This window comes from Pseudorasbora parva, chromosome 14, assembly GCF_024679245.1.
Source record: "Pseudorasbora parva isolate DD20220531a chromosome 14, ASM2467924v1, whole genome shotgun sequence".
NCBI classification, from domain to species: Eukaryota; Metazoa; Chordata; class Actinopteri; order Cypriniformes; family Gobionidae; genus Pseudorasbora; species Pseudorasbora parva.
Genome location: NC_090185.1, coordinates 46617714 through 46628906, shown reverse-complemented (window position 1 = coordinate 46628906; position 11193 = coordinate 46617714). Strand labels below are relative to the sequence as shown.

The 11193-nt window shown below is 40.5% G+C and overlaps 1 protein-coding gene and 1 long non-coding RNA gene across 2 annotated transcripts; both read right to left on the bottom strand.

The window, feature by feature from the left end:
* Positions 1-371: 371 nt before the first annotated feature.
* On the bottom strand, positions 372-3804 carry LOC137039820 (uncharacterized). The gene is made up of 7 exons (XM_067415094.1): positions 3736-3804; positions 3193-3519; positions 2896-3088; positions 1151-1274; positions 1075-1104; positions 739-954; positions 372-637 (listed from the first exon to the last, which is right to left on the bottom strand). The coding sequence occupies exons 1-7, from the start codon at positions 3747-3749 to the stop codon at positions 372-374; spliced, it is 1170 nt and encodes a 389-aa protein (XP_067271195.1). The 5' UTR covers positions 3750-3804.
* Positions 3805-7416: 3612 nt separating this feature from the next.
* Positions 7417-8252, bottom strand: LOC137039667 (uncharacterized). The gene is made up of 2 exons (XR_010897752.1): positions 7917-8252; positions 7417-7846 (listed from the first exon to the last, which is right to left on the bottom strand). It is a non-coding gene; the product is annotated as an uncharacterized lncRNA (long non-coding RNA).
* Positions 8253-11193: the final 2941 nt, after the last annotated feature.

The window sequence follows — 11193 nt, the reverse complement described above, 5'->3', positions numbered from 1 at the left end:
TATAGTAGGTATAATCGGACGCAACTTAAGTACACGCACGTCCAAATCTCACGAGAGATAGTCCAACCCCCCCGTAGTTCTCACCTACTCTTTTATGAATACAAAGGATTCGGATATACTATTCGCTCGCCTACTGCTATTTCCGTACTATATAGTAGGGAAGTATGCGGTTCCGAACGCAGCCATTGTCTTGTAACATAAAACAAGAATCTGCTGGTGAATGAATGGCCTGATGTGTTCACTCATCCAGCCAGTCGAGGATCAGTCCTTCTCCTCAAAAAGACTTGCGCTTGATGCCGTAGTCAATCAGCAGCTCCTCGCACACACGAATGTCTCTCTTTTCCTGGAACAGAATCACATCCCTATGTCCTTCAGGAAAGTTCATCATGCCTCAGGTTTGCTCTCTTGGAGGAATGGTTGATCTTCCGGCCCATGGTGTTTTCTGTTGGGTGACACTCGCAAGGGAAAGTCTCAGAATCCACACAGAGGTCCTGGCCAGCATAGTGGAACAAGAAAAGGTAGTCTATGTCACCCTTGATGAACTTGACCAACTTCCGGCCCTCTGCTCCTGTGATTACCTTCCCATGGTAATCACAAACGATGGAGCCCATGGCAAAGGCTTTGGTGGCAACAACTACTGTGGACAAAAGAAGGTGGAATTAGTATTCACTCCAGGAGTACAAATATCTGCTCACAAGACAAAACTGGTATGTATTTTTATGTATTATGTTTACATACCATGTCCTTTTGCACCAAAGTCCTTGAGGGCCAGGCCTGTCCACTTTTGGTTCTGGACCATAGTGATGATCCTTGGATCCGACTCCACCTGCACCCTAGTGACGGGTCTCCACTTAGCCACTACATCCTGGGGTCGAGGACAGTTGCCAGTCCAACCCTCTTTTTGGATCAGCAGTGACACCTTGCTGACAGTCGGTGGGCGCCTTGAACACTGGGCTGTCAAAGACAAATGTTAAATTAATAATCTTTTTAATATTCTAAAAATGTGAATTATGTTACTTTGGTTATACAGATATGTATTATTATTTTTTTTTGTAATCAAGCACATCGACTCACACAAGAGGTGCTCCTTTCCCGTTTGGCAAACTGCACAGACCTCCACCTGTCATAGAACACTCTGTCAGGTGGAAACCCTGCAGCAGTCCTCTTCTTTTTCGTAGGCGGCCTGTCTGGGAAAATGTTGCACTCTGCTTTGTGGATTGCACCTCCATGTGAATTCGTCCATCAACATTTGTCTTGTTGATCCAGTCTGAAGCCTGGAAAACAAATAAAGAACACAGTGAGTGACTGACTTTATAAAGGGAGTGCAGAATTATTAGGCAAATGAGTATTTTGACCACATCATCCTCGCTATGCATGTTGTCTTACTCCAAGCTGTATAGGCTGGAAAGCCTACTACCAATTAAGCATATTAGGTGATGTGGATCTCTGTAATGAGAAGGGGTGTGGTCTAATGACATCAACACCCTATATCAGGTGTGCATAATTATTAGGCAACTTCCTTTCCTTTGGCAAAATGGGTCAAAAGAAGGACTCGACAGGCTCAGAAAAGTCAAAAATAGTGAGAGATATTGCAGAGGAATGCAGCAGTCTTAAAATAGCCAAGCTTCTGAAGCGTGATCATCGAACAATCAAGCGTTTCATTCAAAATAGTCAACAGGGTCGCAAGAAGCGTGTGGAGAAACCAAGTTGCAAAATAACTGCCCGTGAACTGAGAAAAGTCAAGCGTGCAGCTGCCAAGATGCCACTTGCCACCAGTTTGGCCATATTTCAGAGCTGCAACATCACTGGAGTGCCCAAAAGGTGTGCAATACTCAGAGACATGGCCAAGGTAAGAAAGGCAGAAAGTCGACCACCACTGAACAAGACACACAAGCTGAAACATCAAGACTGGGCCAAGAAATATCTCAAGACTGATTTTTCTAAGGTTTTATGGACTGATGAAATAAAAGTGAGTCTTGATGGGCCAGATGGATGGGCCCCATGGCTGGATTGGTAAAGAGCAGAGAGCTCCAGTCCGACTCAAGGTGGAGGTGGAGTACTGGTTTGGGCTGGTATCATCAAAGATGAGCTTGTGGGGCCTTTTCGGGTTGAGGATGGAGTCAAGCTCAACTCCCAGTCCTACTGCCAGTTTCTGGAAGACACCTTCTTCAAGCAGTGGTACAGGAAGAAGTCTGCATCCTTCAAGAAAAACATGATTTTCATGCAGGACAATGCTCCATCACACGCGTCCAAGTACTCCACAGCGTGGCTGGCAAGAAAGGGTATAAAAGAAGAAAATCTAATGATATGGCTCCTTGTTCACCTGATCTGAACCCCATTGAGAACCTGTGGTCCATCATCAAATGTGCGATTTACAAGGAGGGAAAACAGTACACCTCTCTGAAAAGTGTCTGGGAGGCTGTGGTTGCTGCTGCACGCAATGTTGATGGTGAACAGATCAAAACACTGACAGAATCCATGGATGGCAGGCTTTTGAGTGTCCTTGCAAAGAAAGGTGGCTATATTGGTCACTGATTTGTTTTTGTTTGGTTTTTGAATGTCAGAAATGTATATTTGTGAATCTTGAGATGTTCTATTGGTTTCACTGGTAAAAATAAATAATTGAAATGGGTATAAATTTGTTTTTTGTTAAGTTGCCTAATAATTATGCACAGTAATAGTCACCTGCACACACAGATATCACCCTAAAATAGCTAAAACTAAAAAATAAAACTTCCAAAAATATTCAGCTTTGATATTAATGAGTTTTTTTTGTGTTCATTGAGAACATGGTTGTTGTTCAATAATAAAATTAATCCTCAAAAGTACAACTTGCCTAATAATTCTGCACTCCCTGTACACACTGAGGAAACACTGTAAAGTAAAAGTACTTACTTTAAATGCCTTCACTGCTTCTGGTCGCTGGAAGTACCTCAGGACCAAGATGGCTTCGCAGAAGTACCGGAACAGCGTCCTTTGGTCTTCTTCCAAATGCTGCTGGTCCAGGAGCTTCCTGTGGATGCCCAGCATGTCCGCCTGTGATACTCTGAGGACTCTTTGGCAGTCTTGGAGAGTCGGCTGAATGGGCCTAGAATGATTAGATGAAACAAAAAACCAATAAGGCATCGTTCCAATATTACATTTAATGACTCTGCATTAAATTAAAAGTAATACTAGTGAATAACATCTCACTTTGCAGCGCCTGGTGGTCTGTGACGGGATTCAGCCTGTGCGTCCTGTGCTGCCTTGGGGTCATTCAGGATCAAAAAATTTCTTTCACGCAGGTCTTCCAGAAGAGCCTGTCTGGATGCCTCATCGGGGTACAGCTTGACCATGGCATTGTAGTCCCAGGTTCTGCCTCGGAGGGTCCAGGCCTTCATGGACTTTTTGGCTCTCTCCACCTCTGCTTTCCTCTCCTCATCAGTCTGATTCTTCATGCAGACCCTCAACAGGTGGTTAGGCAGCATCTCCTGTGGCTTGAAACACTGCAGACAGGAAATTATGCGACGATCCTTGTCACTGTGAGAGAAAGAAAAGGAATCCAGAGAGTTGACTTGTGAAAGCTATTCTTAATATTTGTTGACTATATTTTTACACTTAATATACTTTATATTTAGTGGCCCTAATACCTGGAAACTTGCATAGTAACTACATGTGTACATAGTGTGTAAGCAAAGTTTAGAATAAAATCAAATGTTTACAGTTTATGTCAGGTATATCAAATGATCTGCTTACCACTCGGGAGACATTCTTCACAGAGGAAATAGCTGGTTTCAGCAAGCAGAAAGTGCAGGAGGAATCTTCAGTGTTGTCTTCACCCTGTTCTTGAAGAAGTAAGTAACTTGTGCCTCTAATCCTCAACTTTATTGACCACTTGAAGTCCCACCCCTTTTTCTGCAGAAGGTGACACCCGTTTCACACATACTCCATCTGCGTTGCGTGTTGCGTTGCAGGATCCGCACGCCCTGTTGTGCTTTCGCATATGCTGCATTTGCAGTCCACATCTGAACCGCTGTTGCATACCACAAACACAGCATTTATTAATTATTTTTTAAATCCAAAAGTTGTTACTGAACATGGCACGTTCAAAAAATAGACTTGGTACGAAAACGATCGCCTCACTGCTGCAGACGCAACGCACCTGGACTGACGGACAGCATCCGCGTGCAGTGTGAAAGCTGTAATCCGTTAACATGGGTACGGAAAAAAAATATGCACCGCATATGCACTGCATACGCACTGCAGGCGGAGTATGTGTGAAATGGGCGTGATACAATATTTTAAACCTTGACCTGAATAGGCCCAATTACAGGATGAAAATGGGCCAATTTTAAATCACTTAGTGGGCCATCTACACGAATTAGGGGCCATTGTCAAACCAACATTGGGCCATCATGGTTGTGATCATTGGGCCATCAATGCTTGCAGGGCAATAACATATCTTATCAGCCTTGTAAAACTGCTCAAAATAATGTGAAGATGAAAATTATGCATTTTTACAAAATTATGCATATCAATAAAAGTATAACATTTTGAATTGTATTCATGTTAATAAAGTTGTAACGTAACCTTTTATTAATATTGTAATTGATAAAATAGTACAAAATCAAACTATGAACACTCGTCTCTGGAAACCACAGGGAGATGGATTACGCACTCCAGGAAGAACTACAACGTGCAGCCACTCCACTGCATACTGAAGCTTCAGGAAGGAGACAGGCACGTCCTGCTCTTTCAGGCCACCAATGACATTGCGAAAGATGAGAAGCGCCGCTTTGACCACGGCATCAAGAAGAGGTCCTATTGTGGGAAGGAAGTGGAGCTGGAGTGGCTGGACGTCTGATTTCTGAAAGATTCTGAAACTGGGAGCTTGTGTATGGACTATCAATGTTTTACATCAATACTGGGAGCTTGCGTATGGACTATCAATGTTTTACATCAATACTGGGAGCTTGCGTATGGACTATCAATGTTTTACGTCAATACTGGGAGCTTGTGTATGGACTATCAATGTTTTACGTCACAATACTGGGAGCTTGTGTATGGACTATCAATGTTTTACATCACAATACTGGGAGCTTGTGTATGGACTATCAATGTTTTACGTCACAATACTGGGAGCTTGCGTATGGACTATCAATGTTTTATGTTGTTAGGGGTTAAACAGCTTATGAGCCAGGACCAGTAGTGAAGAAATGAAGACAGAGTCAAGATTGCAATTAATTAAAAGAAAAATTTACTTAGAATAGTTTGCAGTTTCAAAAGCAGAAGCCAGCTTCAAGTCTCACAAGGAGTTCGTAGGCCGCGCTCCCGCTCTCACCGTCTCGTTGCCTCGCCCTATCGTACATACAATTGTCCCAACAGTTATACCATTTTCAAGGTCTTATCCACGTCATTGAGCCAATCAGAACCATCCACATTGCAGTAGAGACAATGCACAGTCATGGTAAATTTCCACTTGAGTCAGTTAATCTGATGCACGTTTCCACTGACGTGTCACTTGTTGACGCTTTCACCCCAGAATCAGGCCCGTAGTGACCTTCCAGATCTGGAGCAGGCGCCAGCTTGCCCAGAACAACAAGTCCACCCATCTCTTAGGGTGCCCATTGTACACCATTCTGATCTGTAGCATAGAATATTGCGCACATACACAGATACACAGTCTCTCCAAGGTTGGAGCTGATTAAGCTCCAGTTCTAACTAGTTCTTACCATTATCTGTATTAGCTGAGCTCGATAGCCATGTTTTTTTTGTTTGTTTTTTTTTTAAATTCAAGAATGTGCAAATACAAAAACCTTCAGGAAAACATTAGAGTTAAGACATAAAAGACATTTGTATGTAGAGTCAAATATCTAAGCAAGTAAATAAAAAAATAAAAAATAGAAATAAGTACAACAACAACAAAAAAACCATTAACATACACAAGAAATGGACATAAGAGGCATGGGACAATGTAAGTATATATATATATATATATATATATATATATATATATATATATATATATATATATATATATATATATATATATATATATATATAAAGGGGGGGGGGGTTGTCAATACATGAGAAAGCTGGTTAAACTTGAACATCAGATTCATTACAAAATAATTGTTCATATTGTTTTAGGAATCGATCACATTTTTTATTGCTAGTTAATCTAAAAGATTTAAGCAGTGAGTCTACCTCAATCAAAAAAAGTGAAAGAGAAGGAATTGAGCTCATAAATTTCTGTTTATGGATGAAAAATTTGGCAAACAAAATAAATATGAAATGAAATGAAAATGAAATGAAAATGAAAATATATTCTTTAGATTTGTCGGAGTCAGAGTAATAACAAATGACATCTTTCAAATTAAAAGAATGTGTATTATTGGGGTTTTTATTTAGATGGGAACATAAATTAGACCAAAACTTTTGAACCAAATCACAAGAAAAGAATAAATGTATCAATGTTTCATCTTCATGACCACAAAAAGAGCAGGTACTTAGAATATCAACATATTTGGATATAGTTGAATTAACCGGGTATATCTTATGTAATATTTTAAAGTGGACTTCTTTGGTTTTATTGGGAATAAAATATTTATATGCTAACAGCCATGCTTTTCTCCAGTCTATATTGTCGATTAGGGCAGCCCACTGAGATCTGCCTCTAGGGCGAATTTTGTCTCTTTTCTGAAAAATTTGTCAGATATGTTTATTATTACATTTCTTATCGTAAATGCGAATGCCATCCAATAACAAAGCCGACTCCTTTGTATCTTTCTGGTTGTACAATATGTGGCTCTTAACCAGTTGCACTAGACCAGAGGGAATAGCCTTAATCAATAGGTATTATATTCTTTAAAAGGAATCGGGAAGTCATGAACAGTCATAAAGCTTTCATAAGATAGTAGCAGATTTATCAAATAAAGAAAGTATATAAATGAAACCTCTTTGGAACCAATTAGGGAAAAAGATAGATTTGTTTCTAATGGTTTTATATTCATATTCCACAGAATTTCTTTATGCGGTGAGAAATTGTGGCAGTAGCACATTTTCCACGCAAGAGCCTGTTGATGAAAATTAGATAATTTAACTGGGAGTTTATTATACATATAATTACATTTTAAGATAAAAGGTAGGCCTCCAATTTTGTTAATTAAGAATAAAGAACCATATAGAATTTGGATTTATTATACATCTTTTAAGCCAGTTTATTTTAAACATTAATAATATTATGATAATTCAACACTTCTAGTCCCCCATCACTTCTCATAAACTCAAAAAAAGCAGTGATTTCCAATAGTAGATCTATTTTTCCATATAAAGTCAAGGAAAATTGTCACAGGTCGGGGAAGTTTAACCAGACTTCACCCACCCTAAACCCCAGGCCACCTCGAGGAGCGTGCCAAAGACCGGACAGAAGACGAATGAAAGTTTAACAAGTTTTATTGAATAAAGTTAAAAGTCCTAATGAACTTCTGGGTCCCCCAACAAGGGCGGGGACCAAACTTCTGACCCCAGGGGAGGCGTGGAATTCTTCAGAGCAAGGCGTGCCGGGGCGTGACGACTAGAAAAGGAAGGAGTTGGCCACCAGCCCGACCAACATGCAAGTATCCAGGTGAACAACACCTCTCGGACCGTCGGACTGTCAAGCCGTGGCCGGCACAGGGGCTAGTGGACAGAAGGGGGGAGATATTTTACCAGGCAGGTGAATGTCCAGGTACGTATACCTTCTTGAGCGCGGAGCGGGACAAGGAAGGAGAGCGGCCCTCTTCCAAGCGAACAACGTGAATGCTTCCAACACGAGTCACTTCCTTCAAGCAGGCCTCCACCAGAAGAGCTTTGGCAGAAGGGTTCTCTATTAAACAGGCAGAGGGAGTTAGACACGTGCACTTATACTTTTCCTCAATACTCAGACAAGAGCTTACGGTTGAAGTGTAACTCTGAAGCAGACGAGTGTGTATCCAATGTGGTTCTCCTTCAAGCAGACATCTCACCAGGGGACATTAGCAGAAGAGTTCTCTATCAGACAGGCAGAGGGAGTTATACAAGTGCAATCATGCTTTCAACATGTAAAGATTAAATATTCACATTCAGCATCCGAAATCCTCCTTCCATGCCAGCGAATAAGAATAAAACATGGGGAGTGCAAGGCAGTCAGTAAATATAATCCCCACACACTGCAATCTAACTTCAAGCCCATACGGTGTGACACATCAAATTAAGCACTGCATATCCACTTTCTCTCCGTGCAATAAGGCCAGCACTCACCCAACAATCGATCCCTTCACTGTCACAGGGTTCTTGCAGGTTTCAGTAAGTTAAATTTAAGACCTTTTTAAGACCTTTTAAGACCATTATGAGTGAAATTTAAGACCAACACGACGCATTACTAAAAGCATTATAAATGATCTCAGAAACTCTCAAACATTCTATTTTTATTGATTCAGTTAAAGAAACATTAAATAAACTCAGAAACTGATATCAAAATACTGAGTCCGATATTTTCGCATGCGGTTTTTCGTATTCCGAAAAATTCGTTACGCACAGAGATCTTGCACACTGAGTCCGATGCGTATTAATGAATGCGTTACGGGGATAAAAACGCAAAACAAGGCATCTAGTGACGTCTAGTGAGGATAATTTGTTTGTCCTGAGGAGATGTGGAGAGACGCCTGTGATCGCGTAGAGTTTCCCCTCCTTATCAAGCGGGATCAAGACCGACCGATTAAAAGTGTCAGTTTGATGCTTTGCTAGCGATACTGGAGACACATATTAAAAAGAAGACCACTAATTTCCGTGAATCAATTGATCCCAAACACCTGGCAGTATGTCTATGGATCCGATCACACACACACACACACACACACACACACACACACACACACACACACACACACACACACACACACACACAGAGCTTTACAGAGACTTGATGTGCTATAATTATAGCTGTGATATAATAATATTATTTGTGGTATTTTTGCTAGAATAATAATTTACGCACTTCCAAAAATAAATTCGACCTCACGTTATGTCAATCACGCTTGCACACTGCCTCCGAAACTTTCGTCCGTCAAAAAAAAAATTTGGAACAGGTTCGATTTTCAAAAATGCTACAAATATTATTATATCACAGCTATAATTATAGCACATCAAGTCTCCCCTTACAAAAGGAAAATATATTTACCAATATATTTTCTTGAAATATATTTTAATATATGGAATAATATATTAATGGCATTATAAAATATATTATATATTCATGCAATATATTGGAAAATATACAAATGATTGCCACTTTCAATATATTGCAATATATTGGAAAATATAAATATTAAATCCCATATATGTGAATATATTGCATGATTTTTTCAAATATATTGCAATATATTTTTGTTTCGTAAGGGTCTGTAAAGCTCTGTCTGTCTGTCTGTGTGTGTGTGTGTGTGTGTGTGTGTGTGTGTGTGTGTGTGATCGGATCCATAGACATACTGCCAGTGCCAGGTGTTCGGGATCAATTGATTCACAGAAATTAGTGGTCTTCTTTTAAATATGTCTCCAGTATCGCTAGCAAAGCATCAAACTGAGCCACTGAAACTGCAACTTTGAATCGGTCGATCTGGATAATCCCGCTTGATAGGGAAACTCTCCTCTCTACGCGATCACAGGAGTAACGTTAGATGAACCCAATATCTCCTCAGGACAAACAAATCATGCTCACTAGACGTCACTTTGTCTTGTTTTGCGTTTTTTTCCGTAATACATTCATTAATAAGCATCGGACTCAGTGTGCAAGGTCTCTGTGCGTGACGAGTTTTTCGGATCACGAATACGAAAAAACGCATGCGAAAATATCGGACTCAGTGTGCAAAGACCCATGTTCTTTGAAAACGCGCGTAGCCACAAGTGCAGACCAGACAAAACAACCAACCTATGATAGGGGCGGATCTACGGTTGGGCCTGAGATTGACAGCTGCCCACCCAGTCAGATCAAACACATCAGAATACATTACGCTTAACCCTATTAGAATGCGAGTGTTGGCGCCAGCATATTAAAGCGCTATTTGACCGTAAATCCTCAACATTTGGCGCGCTTAAAAAAATCCTTAAAGACAAATAGCGCTTTTTGCCAAAATATGGTTTATTACGGTAATTTCTTGCTTTCCGTTTGCCAATCGCAGCTTTCTGAAAAGCTGAAGGTAAAGTGTAAGGAGTAAAAATGCATGAAGCAGTCGGGTAAAGAAAACTAAAAGGTTTTGTTTCTGAACGGAAGTAAAAGTTAAGACTTTGGTAAATAAAATTTAAGACCTAGGATGAAAATCTGGGCGTTTTTAAGACTTTTTAAGGCCTTAAATGTAACTTTCTGAATTTAAGACTTTTTAAGACTTTTTAAGACCCCGCGGGAACCCTGTGTCATACTGAGACAGTTCTCATCACATAACGAAGGAATTCGGATGCCTCCTTACTGGCACAGTAAACAGAGCTTCCTCGGCATCACTCACACTCAAAAGAAAAGTTCAATAATAATCCGAGCCAACCACTCCCAAGTGACGATTACACTCGTAAATAATACACTTCACAACGTCGTCTTCAGCTCAGTGCAGGTACAATGCATTCAATCAAAATTGATGTCAAACTACTTATCTCCCTTCCAATGATGATGGTGTTCTCCAGTCCTCACTCAATCTCCATCCCAGATAGCACACATACGTCTGGCCGACGTCGGCCCCAGAGCGGACGTCGGCCTCCAAATCATAACATCGAATAAGTATCGGCCAGGCATACGCGAATATCGCTTTATTTCCAGCTCGTCGGCTTTGGGTCGGCCCAATATACTGGAGGCCGATGCTGTGTTTATCTGTTGTTTGCTCATGATGCCCATTCATCTCTTTGCCACCAACCCGAGAGAAAGACGAAGCGACGCAACGCCATCTGTGGGTTTTAGGTAAATTTTCACTTGAGGAAATCAGAAAAAAAAAACAGGCAGTTTGTAATCGCAGTTTACAAATCGTTTGTAATTCACTCCAAGAATTCCTCACAGTTTTTAGTCAGAAATGGTGCATACTCTTGTGCCAAAGTTTTTTGAGTTGCCAAACTGTCTGAACATTTGTCATCATCTGATAAATAAACTGACTGTTCATTAAATTGGTAATGTACGTGTTTATTTACGTAATGATGCTGCGTGACTTCATTCAAACATTC

Coding starts and splice junctions, on each gene's coding strand:
- LOC137039820 (XM_067415094.1), bottom strand. Junction 1,105..1,150: donor AAGAAGAGGACTGCTGCAGG/GTTTCCACCTGA, acceptor AGGTCTGTGCAG/TTTGCCAAACGGGAAAGGAG. Junction 955..1,074: donor GGGAAAGGAGCACCTCTTGT/GTGAGTCGATGT, acceptor TGTCTTTGACAG/CCCAGTGTTCAAGGCGCCCA.